The sequence below is a fragment of the Coregonus clupeaformis genome, chromosome 2, assembly GCF_020615455.1.
Source record: "Coregonus clupeaformis isolate EN_2021a chromosome 2, ASM2061545v1, whole genome shotgun sequence".
NCBI classification, from domain to species: Eukaryota; Metazoa; Chordata; class Actinopteri; order Salmoniformes; family Salmonidae; genus Coregonus; species Coregonus clupeaformis.
The window spans coordinates 14,056,367-14,067,617 of record NC_059193.1 but is presented as its reverse complement, the minus strand read 5'-3'; the positions used below and the strand labels follow the sequence as shown (position 1 = coordinate 14,067,617).

Genomic DNA, 11,251 nt, shown 5'->3' with positions numbered 1-11,251 from the left:
ATTGAAAATGGGTCGTGGATGGGTATTCCAGCATGACAATGACCCAAAACACACGGCCAAGGCAACAAAGGAGTGGCTCAAGAAGAAGCACATTAAGGTCCTGGAGTGGCCTAGCCAGTCTCCAGACCTTAATCCCATAGAAAATCTGTGGAGGGAGCTGAAGGTTCGAGCTGCCTCGAAACCTTAATAACTTGGAGAAGATCTGCAAAGAGGAGTGGGACAAAATCCCTCTTGAGATGTGTGCAAACCTGGTGGCCAACTACAAGAAACGTCTGACCTCTGTGATTGCCAACAAGGGTTTTGCCACAAGTACTAAGTCATGTTTTGCAGAGGGGTCAAATACTTATTTCCCTCATTAAAATGCAAATCAATTTATAACATTTTTGACATGCATTTTTCTGGACTTTTGTTGTTGTTATTCTGTCTCTCACTGTTCAAATAAACCTACCATTAAAATTATAGACTGATCATGTCTTTGTCAGTGGGCAAACGTACAAAATCAGCAGGGGATCAAATACTTTTTTCCCTCACTGTACATGCACTAACACAGGTATATATCAGTATAACACAGGTCTACATGCACTAACACAGGTATATATCAGTATAACACAGGTATATATCAGTATTTATTTAACTAGGCAAGTCAGTTAAGAACAAGTTCTTATTTACAATGACGGCCTACACCGGCCAAACCCGGACGACGCTAGGCCAATTGTGCGCCGCCCTATGGGACTCCCAATCACGGCTGGTTGTGATACAGCCTGGAATCGAACCAGGGGGTCTGTAGTGACACCTCAAGCACTGAGATGCAGTGTCTTAGACCACTGCGCCACTCGGGAGCCCATAGTATAACAGAATATTACCTGTGCTCCAGGAAAGGACCATCAGTATCACTGCAGGTATCATATCTGTCTCTAACTGGGGCTCCGCTGAGCTTTGTTAGCTTGCTGTCTGAAGAGATGACTGAAGAGTGGAGTGGACTTGTATATCACCTGTTATATCTACATTGACTGGAGAGTGGAGTTGACTTGTATATCACCTGTTATATCTACATTGACTGAAGACTGGAGTTGACTTGTATAGCACCTATTATATCTCCATTGACTGGAGAGAGGAGTTGACTTGTATATCACCTCTTATATCTAGAAGTGGTCCTCTGTAGCTCAATTGGTAGAGTATGGCGCTTGTAACGCTAGGGTAGTGGGTTCGATCCCCGGGATCACCCATATGTAAAAATGTATGCACACATGACTGTAAGTCGCTTTGGATAAAAGCGTCTGCTAAATGGCATATTATAACTATTATCTACATTGACTGGAGAGTGGAGTTGACTTGTATATCATCTCTCATATCTACACTGACTGAAGAGTTCGGTGGACTTGTATATCACCTTTTATATATTCTTACGTTCTAATTTCCTCATGCTAATAACACACCTACTGCTCTTACAGCTGATCTGTGATCAGTATTGGTAGCCCACCACAGGAAACAGCTCACCAGTTTACCACAGTTCATTTTTAGATGCTGCCATATCCTCTGCTGGCTTTGATAGGCAGAAACACTGATCACAGATTATCTGGAAATGAACCGAGACTGGTGAGGGTATGCGCAGGTGTACCTACAGTATGCAGCTCTGTCCTTAACCAATCAGATCTAACCTGGTCAATAAATCATCAGATCAATGCAGAAACAGAGTGCTCCTTTTTCTATATTTACGGGATAGTCACCTGTTGAAATGTCCTGGTCCCAGGTCGGTTTCTGCTGTCTTTCCAACTAGTACTTGGTGAGACAGCACCAACAGATCTGGGACCAAGCTACATCAGATGCTCCTCCTTGTGCATTTCAATGAACCTGAGTCTCAAATGACAAACACTGCTAATGCTGTTCACTATGATCTAGATCCTTTATTTCAATCCAGCGTAACGTGGACCTGACCAAGTACCCAGTGGACAGACAGGTGTGCACCCTGCAGCTGGACAGTTGTGAGTAGCCCACCTGACACACACACACACACACACACACACACACACACACACACACACACACACACACACACACACACACACACACACACACACACACACACACACAGGAGTGTTGGTCTTCTGAGAACATGTGTTTATTAATGTATTTATTACATAAACCATTTCCAAGTAGTAGGAAACAAATCAGTAAAGTGCAAACATCAATCAGAAATTAGGGTCTGCTCGTGTTAAAATACATGCATGTACTTTATGAGTTTTATAAATGTACATTGCCTTCGGAAAGTATTCAGACTCCTTGACTTTTTCCACATTTTGTTACGTTGCAGCCTTATTCTAAAATTTATTAAATAAAACAATTTCCTCAGCGATCTACACATAATACCCCATAATGACATAGCACCGAGACAGGATTGTTTCTAGGCACAGATCTGGGGAAGGGTGCCAAAACATTTCTGCAGCATTGAAGGTCCCCAAGAACACAGTGGCCTCCATCATTCTTAAAAAAAAAAAAGTTTGGAACCACCAAGACTCTTCCTAGAGCTGGCCGCCCAGCCAAACTGAGCAATCGGGGGAGAAGGGCCTTGGTCAAGGAGGTGACCAAGAACCCAATGGTCACTCTGACAGAGCTCTAGAGTTCCTCTGTGGCGATGGGAGAACCTTCCAGTAGGACAACCATCTCTGCAGCACTCCACCAATCAGGCCTTTATGGTAGAGTTTACAGACGGATGCCAATCCTCAGTAAAAAGCACATGACAGCCCGCTTGGAGTTTGCCAAAAGGCACCTAAAGACTGACAGACCATGAGAAACAAGATTCTCTGGTCTGATGAAACCAAGATTTAACTCTTTGGCCTCATGCCTGGAGGAATCCTGGCACCATCCCTACGGTGAAGCATGGTGGTGGCAGCATCATGCTGTGGGGATGTTTTACAGCGGCAGGGATTGGGAGACTAGTCAGGATCGAGGCAAAGATGAACGGAGTAAAGTACAGAGAGATCCTTGTTGAAAACCTGCTCCAAAGCGCTCAGGACCTCAGACTGGGGCGAAGGTTCACCTTCCAACAGGACAACGACCCTAAGCACACAGCCAAGACAACGCGGGAGTGGCTTCGGGACAAGTCTCTGAATGTCCTTGAGGGGCCCAGCCAGAGCCCGGACTTGAACCCGATCGAACATCTCTGGAGAGACCTGAAAATAGCTGTGCAGCAACGTTCCCCATCCAACCTGACAGAGCATGAGAGGATCTGCAGCGAAGAATGGGAGAAACTCCCCAAATACAGGTGTCCCAAGCTTGTAGCGTCATAGCCAAGAAGACTTAAGGCTGTAATTGCTGCCAAAGGTGCATTAACAAAAGGGTCTGAATACTTATGTAAATGTGATATTTCCATTTTTTATGTTTAATAAATGTGCAACAATTTTGAAAAACCAGTTTTTGCTTAGTCATTATGGGGTTTTGTGTGTAGATTGATTTTTTTTTTTTGCTATCCATTTTAGAATAAGGCTGTAACCTAAAAAAATGTGGAAAAAGTCAAGGGGTAAGAATACTTTCCGAAGGCACTGTAGGTACTGTCTTATCAGTGGTGTGAATTCCTGTAGATAAGTATTGGCACGTAATGTACATTGTTCAGATAATATTTACAGTTATGTCTATTATTAGCACTATTATGTTAGTCATTATACTGTTTATAAAGTAAATCTCAATTTGAGGGGAAAAGGAACATTGTGCAGTCTAAAAATAATCCTATATACAAAACAGTAGTTATGTCTTCCGTCTTCTGTCGGTGAGAAGGCAAAGGGGTAAATAATGTTCAAGGGAAAGTTCCAGACTTGTATCTACTTATCCAGAGTCAGATGAACTCATGGATACCATTTTTATGTCTATGTGTGTAGTTTCAAGGAAGTTGAAGGTAGGTTCTGGAGCCATTGTTATAGCTGTAGTGCAATGACTGGAAGTATACAGGAGAAGCTACAGTAGCATGAAGCTAGGAAAGGGCTTAATTGACCAAATCTGGAAGTATCCCTTTAAAGCACATCACATACAGTAAATCACTGTGTTTTTCTTCCATGTCCATTGTCTTCCATTCCTGTTCTATTGAACATTCTCACCTTAAAATCGATCATTGTCCCTTTGTCATTTATCAAGGTATAATTGAATATCCTTTCTGTACACTGGCTCAAATATCCCATTTCGTCCATATCTCTACAACAATCTGAAAGACACATCCTCTCTCTGATATTCCGCCAATAATCTCCAATCTTGCTTTAACATCCTTATGCTTTAAGTGCATTTCTTCGACTCCCATTCCTGCAATGAAAATCAACAGTTTAATATTTTGGTGTATTACACATTAAGTGTATTACACACACACACACACGCACACACACACATGCACACGCACGCACACATTGTGTCTTTCGCCCTTACCTTGGCTTTCTGCATGACTGTTCTTTTAGACGAGGAGTAGACAGGAGGTTTCTTACGGGCCGCAGAGACACAGCTGACTGGTATAGACTCAGAGTAGTAGGGACTGCTAAAGACCTGAGACACACACACACTAAAATCATTAGCGCCAGCGATCACTTATTTGCTGGTGGGTCTATGTGTGTGTGTATGTGTGTGAGTGTGTGTGTATGTGTGTGAGTCTGTGTGTATGTGTGTGCGTGTGTGTGTATGTGTGCGCGTGTGTGTGTCTGTGCATACATTCCCACATACAGTACCTGTCAAAAGTTTGGACACACCTACTTATTCCAGGTTAAAAAATAATAATAATTGTGGGACTATCAGTTTCTTAAAGTGCAGTCGCAAAAACCATCAAACGCTATGATGAAACTGGCTCTCATGAGGACCACCACAGGAATGGAAGACCCAGAGTTACCTCTGCTGCAGAGGATAAGTTCATTAGAGTTACCAGCCTCAGAAATTGCAGCCCAAATAAATGCTTCACAGAGTTCGAGTCACACACACATCTCAACATCAACTGTTCAGAGGGGACTGTGTGAATCAGGCCTTCATGGTCGAATTGCTGCAAAGAAACCACTACTAAAGGACACCAATAATAAGAAGAGACCTGCTTGGGCCAAGAAACACGAGCAATGGACATTAGACCTGTGGAAATGTGTTCTGTGGTCTGGAGTCCAAATTTGACACGGTGTGGGTGAACGGATGATCTCTGCATGTGTAGTTCCCACCGACAAGCATGGAGGTGTTATGGTGTGGGGTTGCTTTGCTGGTGACACTGTCTGTGATTTATTTAGAATTCAAGGCACACTTAACCAGCATGGCTACCACAGCATTCTGCAGCGATACGCCATCCTATCTGGTTTGGGCTTAGTGGGACTATCATTTGTTTTTCAACAGGACAATGACCCAACACACCTCCAGGCTGTGTAAGGGCTATTTTACCAAGAAGGAGAGTGATGGAGTGCTGCATCAGATGACCTGGCCTCCACAATCCCCCGACCTCAACCCAATTGAGATGGTTTGGGATGAGTCGGACGGCAGAGTGAAGGAAAAGCAGCCAACAAGTGCTAAGCATATGTGGGAACTCCTTCAAGACTGCTGGAAAAGCATTCCAGGTGAAGCTGTTTGAGAGAATGCCAAGAGTGTGCAAAGATGTCATCAAGGCAAAGGGTGGCTATTTGAAGAATCTTAAATATATCATATATTTTGATTTGTTTAACACTTTTTGGGTTACTACATGATTCCATATGTGTTATTACGTAGTTTAGATGTCTTCACTATTATTCTACAATGTAAAAAATAGTAAAAATAAAGAAAAACCCTTTAATGAGTAGGTATGTCCAAACTTTTGACTGGTACTGTATGTGGGAACTCCTTCAAGACTGTTGGAAAAGCATTCCAGGTGACTACATCATGAAGCTGGTTGAGAGAATGCCAAGAGTGTGCAAAGCTGTCATCATGGCAAAGGGTGGCTACTTAGAATAATCTAAAATATATGTGTCCAAACCTTTGACTGGTACTGTATGTGTCTGTGTTGTACCTTGCTGGAGGGTTTGCTCTCCCCAGGTGCCCCCAGAGCCCCTCCTGCTAGACTCTTCTTCAGGTTGTCTTTAGCCTGGGTGAGCCGGAGCTCCAGGTCCACTCTCTCACTCTCCTTTCCCCGGCACGCCTCCTCTAGTTGGGACACACGCTCACTCAGGGAGCCCCTCTGCTCCTCTGCTCCAGGAACACACATAAACAGAGGAAGTTGATTAGGGAGCACCTGTATAGTTCTGCCAGTAGGGGGTGGTATAGCATTGCTGGTGATCTTTTTTGTATTTTGTGTGTGCATTAAGTACTGTAGCCTACTGAGATTGTATTAAAGGGTTTTGTGCATATCTGTTTAGTGTGTATTTTTTGTTGTTATTGTATTTATTAGGGATCCCCATTAGCTGTTGCCAAGGCAGCAGCTACTCTTCCTGGGGTCCAAACACATTAAGGCACTTACATTACACATAAAGGTTGCAGGCACTTGTTACAGTTTGAAGCATTTTCTTGAGTGGCCAGTCAATATTTAAATCCCCCAGAAAGTATACCTCTCTGTTGATATCACATACATTATCAAGCAGTTCACACATATTATCCAGATACTGACTGTTAGCACTTGGTGGTCTATAGTAGCTTTCCATAAGAATGGGCTTTAGGTGAGGCAGATTAACCTGTAGCCATATTACTTCAACAGTATTTAACATGACATCCTCTCTAAGCTTTACAGGAATGTGGTTCTGAATATAAACAGCAACACATCCACCATTGGCATTTCTGTATTTTCTGTAGATGTTATAACCATGTATTGCTACCACTGTATCATCAAATTTATTATCTAAGTGAGTTTCAGAGATAGTCAGAATATGAATATAATCTGTTACTAGCAAGTTATTGATTTCATGAACCTTGTTTCTTAGGCTACATATGTTAATGTGGGCAATTTTTTGCACTTTTATGGGATGCTTGATTGTTTTCATTGCTTTACTGGGAAGCTTAGCAGAAGTAGACATGCTCATGTTATTTATGTTCGAGCTGATAGTGCAGAGTGAGCTGCACACAGTGGACTTCCTACTAGGGCACACTGCCTCAGTGCTAACAGTATAACTCTGGTTCGTAGGTACATGATTACTGCATACAATAGCTGTAGGATCAACAGAGGCACTCAGAGCAGTTAGAGGGACATACATTGGGTTACTTACATTGTGTCTGCCAACGCCCCTGGGATACTGTACATTTGCTGACGCATTATGACAACTCAGCGACACAATGGTAGGGATTATCTGAGCTGGACTTGGGTCATTGATAAGTAATTGTCTCAACGCAGCCTTATCATGCTGTGAAAGGATCCAGAAACCCAAATTGTTCGGGTGGATCCCATCCTCCTTATAAACGTGTTTTGTTTCCAAAAGGTGTGTGTGTATGTGTGTGTGTGTGTTCTCTCCCCTCTTACCTGTAGCAGTCTTCAACCTCTCCTTCACCTCTCTCCTCTCTTGTCTCAGTGTCAGCCGAGTGTTCCGTATCCCATCCCTCTCTCTCTCCAGCTGTTCTTTCTCTCTCAAGTAGAGTTTAGCGTCCTCCTCTGCTCGTGTTTTCCCATAGAGGCCATACTGATTGGTGTCTGGGGGGTCACAGAGGGGTGAGAGGTGAAAGGTCAGAGGTCAGACCTGGAGAGGTTATGGGAAGAAGACATACATTCATCCCTCTATTCTCTCTCTCTCTCTCTCTCTCTCTCTCTCTCTCTCTCTCTCTCTCTTTCTCTCGCTCTCTCTCTCTCTCCCTCCCTATCAGTCACTCTTACTCTTTCTCTGCCTCTCACACAGAAATAGTAGAAGAGAGACAGACAGGGAGAGAGAGAGAGAGAGAGAGAGGGAGAAAGAGGTCAGCAGCGAAGCTAATGATGTTTTCTCAGAAATATCAGGTTCCATCCTCTCCTCTCCTCTCCTCTCCTCTCCTCTCCTCTCCTCTCCTCTCCTCTCCTCTCCTCTCCTCTCCTCTCCTCTCCTCTCCTCTCCAGATAGACAGACAGCAGGAGGCTTTGAAGTAATGGACAGGGAAGGAAAGAAGGTATCCCACTGGGCTTCATTTCAACAAAGAAATTAAATGTGAAGACATTGAATCAATGTTGAAAACTGATTGGATTTGCAAAAAGTCATCAACGTACGGGAATTTCGTAAATTTTTCACCCAACTTTTAACATAAGTCCAATGACATGGTGACATTTTTTGTTGATTTCACGTTGAATTCAAGTCAGTTGACAACAATGTAAATCAAAACTAGAAGTTGAAATGACGTCTAGGCCCAGTGGGATGTGTGTGCGTGTGTACAAAAATGTGTGTGTGTCTTACTGGAGCCAACGCGTTTCAGGGCCAGACCAGGTTTGGTCCTACCAGAGTCACTAGCAGAGAAACTGGACCTCCGCTCCGGTCCAGGCTGTAGAAAAGAGGTTGAAGAGAACAAGATGAAAAGAGCCCAGAATGAAGGGAAGAGAAAGGAGGTTAGAGGTCATAACAAAGAGAAGCAGTTCAAGTAAACCAATGCCTAGGCTTTTTCATCTTTTGAAAGGCATGTAACAGAGTGTGATGTGTTTGGGTGAATGATCAGAGGTTTCATATTCAGACCAGACAGTGACTGTCCCCAACAGCTGCACACACGCAAGCACCCCCCCCCCACACACACACACTGCTCCTCCGGCACTTCAGAGGAAACCCTCCTGTCTGGGAATAATCCTTGTACACTACCAGCTGGTCACGTGTGTTTGTTCCCACCTGCTCTGCCTCATAGGGAACCTCCTCGTACGTCCTGGAGTAAGTGGAAGTGCTACTAGAAGATGTGGCCCACCTGAGAGAGAGAGAGGGAGAGGGAGAGGCAGATAAAAGTGTGAGATTGTAAAATGTGATTGTGAGAGACTCGAACATTTGACAAACGCATCATCCCTCCATTCCTCTCTAACCATGAGCTCATTTTACAGTCCTACCCCAGCTCTCTCTCTCTCTCTCTCTCTCTCTCTCTCTCTCTCTCTCTCTCTCTCTCTCTCTCTCTCTCTCTCTCTCTCTCTCTCTCTCTCTCTCTCTCTCTCTCTCTCTCTCTCTCTCTCTCTCTCTCTCTCTCTCTCTCTCTCTCTCTCTCTCTCTCTCTCTCTCTCTCTCTCTCTCTCTCTCTCTCTCTCTCATTCTCTCTGACTCACAGGAAAGAGTGTCGCGCAGCATCTTGGATGTTAGCGATGGTTTCCACGTCAACATAGTCATAGTGTAGTGACTCTGGATCTGTGGCTGTACCTGTCTCTGCCAGCAGAACACCCAGCCATCGCACCAACTCCTCAGAGCTACACGCCTACAGGGGGAGGGGGAGTGGGGTGGGGTAGGGAGACCGAGAGAGGGAGAGAGTAGGGAGGGAGAGAGAGAGAGAGAGAGAGAGAGAGAGGGAATGGACAGACCCATTATACAACAATCTGACATTTACCAGCACATGCAGAGGACATGATTCTTCTGACTCGGTATTCCAGTATTTCAGTATTCTAAATTGCTAAACTTCTTAAATTACTGTATTGTAATGTATGGTGTCATGAATTGTATCCCGTATTGTTGCATGTACAGTATTTTACCGCCAATGCAGCCACCTCTGTGCCTCCCTTCAGTATCCTGAGGGCGAAGGGGTGTTTGGGGCCCAGTCCTGGGTACACCACACACCCATTGAGTGGTAGAGGGGCCAGGGAGGGCCGGGAGTCTCCTCTGTCAGGGTGGAAGTGGAGAGAACCCCCACACACACAACACCACTGATCCGTCCATACCTGGCTCACCAACACAGACAGGTAGCCTAGGGAGGAGAGGAGTGGGGGAGGGGGGCAGAGGAGTGTAGAGGAGAGGAGGAAAGGAGGGGAGAGGAGAGGAGGGGAGAGAAGATGAGGTGAGAGGAAGGGAGAGGAGGGGAGAAGAGAGGAGATGAGGTGAAAGGAAGGGTGAGGAGAGGAGAGGAGAGGAGAGGAGAGGAGAGGAGAGGAGAGGAGAGGAGAGGAGAGGAGAGGAGAGGAGAGGAGAGGAGAGGAGAGGAGAGGAGAGGAGAGGAGAGGAGAGGAGAGGAGGACTGTAAGGTAAGGTTGGGATAGCATTGCTGTTATCAATAGGTTATTGTCATATCAATAGGTTATTGTCATATTTAATTAATTTAGCTTAATTGTTTGTGTATGTAAGTATGTGGAAATGTTGCGAGGTGAGACAGATAGAAAGAAATAGAGAGACAATATTGAATAGTTCAGGGAAGGAGTGAGAGGTGAGATGGAGGAGGAGTGTCGGGGGGTGTCCTACCTTGTCGAGGGTCTGTGTCTGGGGAGGGGGTGCGTGCGTCGCTAGGTAGGGGGTGCTTCCTCTTGGAGAAACTGATGATACGTGTTATCTTACGACCTGCCGCTAGAGCCCCCCGCTTCACCTTACCTACACACACACACACACAAACACACACACACAGAAAACAAAAATTCTCCATGTTGAGGGTCAACCTGAGGTGAGTACACAGCAATAACTAATAGAATGGAATATGCCATTTAGCATCCAAAGCGACTTACAACATTTTTTCCATGGGTGGCCCCAGCGGGAATCGAACCCACCAAGGTACCACAGTCTCTCACCATTCTCTCTGTTGTCCCTGTTGTTCTCTCCTGTAGTCACTCCCACACTGTCTGAGTCTGCTCTAGTCTTCTCACCAGACAGCCGCTGAGAGGACAGAGGAGGTACATAATAACAGTTTAGTCAGTTCAATAAGGAAGGGAGGGAGAGAGAGAGAGAGAGAGAGAGAGAGAGAGAGAGAGAGAGAGATAGAGAGAGAGGGAGGGACGGAGAGGGAGGGACGGAGAGGGAGAGAGAGAGGGAGCGAGGGAGGGAGGGAGATAGGGAGAGACGGAGAGAGAGAGAGAGAGAGAGGGGGGAAAGAGGGAGCGAGGGAGGGAGAGAAGAGGGAGGGAGGGAGGGAGAGAGGAAGGGAGGGAGGGAGGGAGGGAGGGAGGGAGGGAGGGAGGCAGGCAGGCAGGCAGGCAGGCAGGCAGGCAGGCAGGCAGGCAGGCAGGCAGGCAGGGAGGGAGGGAGGGAGAGAGAGAGAGAGAGAGAGAGAGAGAGAGCGAGAGAGAGAGAGAGAGAGAGAGAGAGAGAGAGAGAGAGAGAGAGGAGGGACGGAGAGGGAGAGAGAGAGGGAGCGAGGGAGGGAGGGAGATAGGGAGAGACGGAGAGAGAGAGAGAGAGAGGGGGAGGGAAAGAGGGAGCGAGGGAGGGAGAGACGAGGGAGGGAGGGAGGG

At 45.7% G+C, this 11,251-nt stretch overlaps 1 protein-coding gene across 2 annotated transcripts in view; it reads right to left on the bottom strand.

The window, feature by feature from the left end:
- Positions 1-3,476: 3,476 nt before the first annotated feature.
- afap1l1a (actin filament associated protein 1-like 1a) overlaps positions 3,477-11,251 on the bottom strand; it is a 31,282-nt gene continuing 23,507 nt past the window's right edge. Inside the window, exons 9-18 of one of the 2 annotated variants that reach the window (XM_041838778.1) lie at positions 10,529-10,676; positions 10,272-10,397; positions 9,572-9,783; positions 9,155-9,300; positions 8,736-8,808; positions 8,316-8,400; positions 7,421-7,588; positions 5,984-6,159; positions 4,408-4,521; positions 3,477-4,287 (exon numbers count right to left, since the gene is read on the bottom strand). In XM_041838778.1, the coding sequence (XP_041694712.1) occupies positions 4,261-4,287; positions 4,408-4,521; positions 5,984-6,159; positions 7,421-7,588; positions 8,316-8,400; positions 8,736-8,808; positions 9,155-9,300; positions 9,572-9,783; positions 10,272-10,397; positions 10,529-10,676 (1,275 nt within the window). In that variant the 3' untranslated portion in view covers positions 3,477-4,260. The remainder of the gene's footprint in view (positions 4,288-4,407; positions 4,522-5,983; positions 6,160-7,420; positions 7,589-8,315; positions 8,401-8,735; positions 8,809-9,154; positions 9,301-9,571; positions 9,784-10,271; positions 10,398-10,528; positions 10,677-11,251) is intronic. The other variant, XM_041838784.1, reaches the window with a different exon arrangement.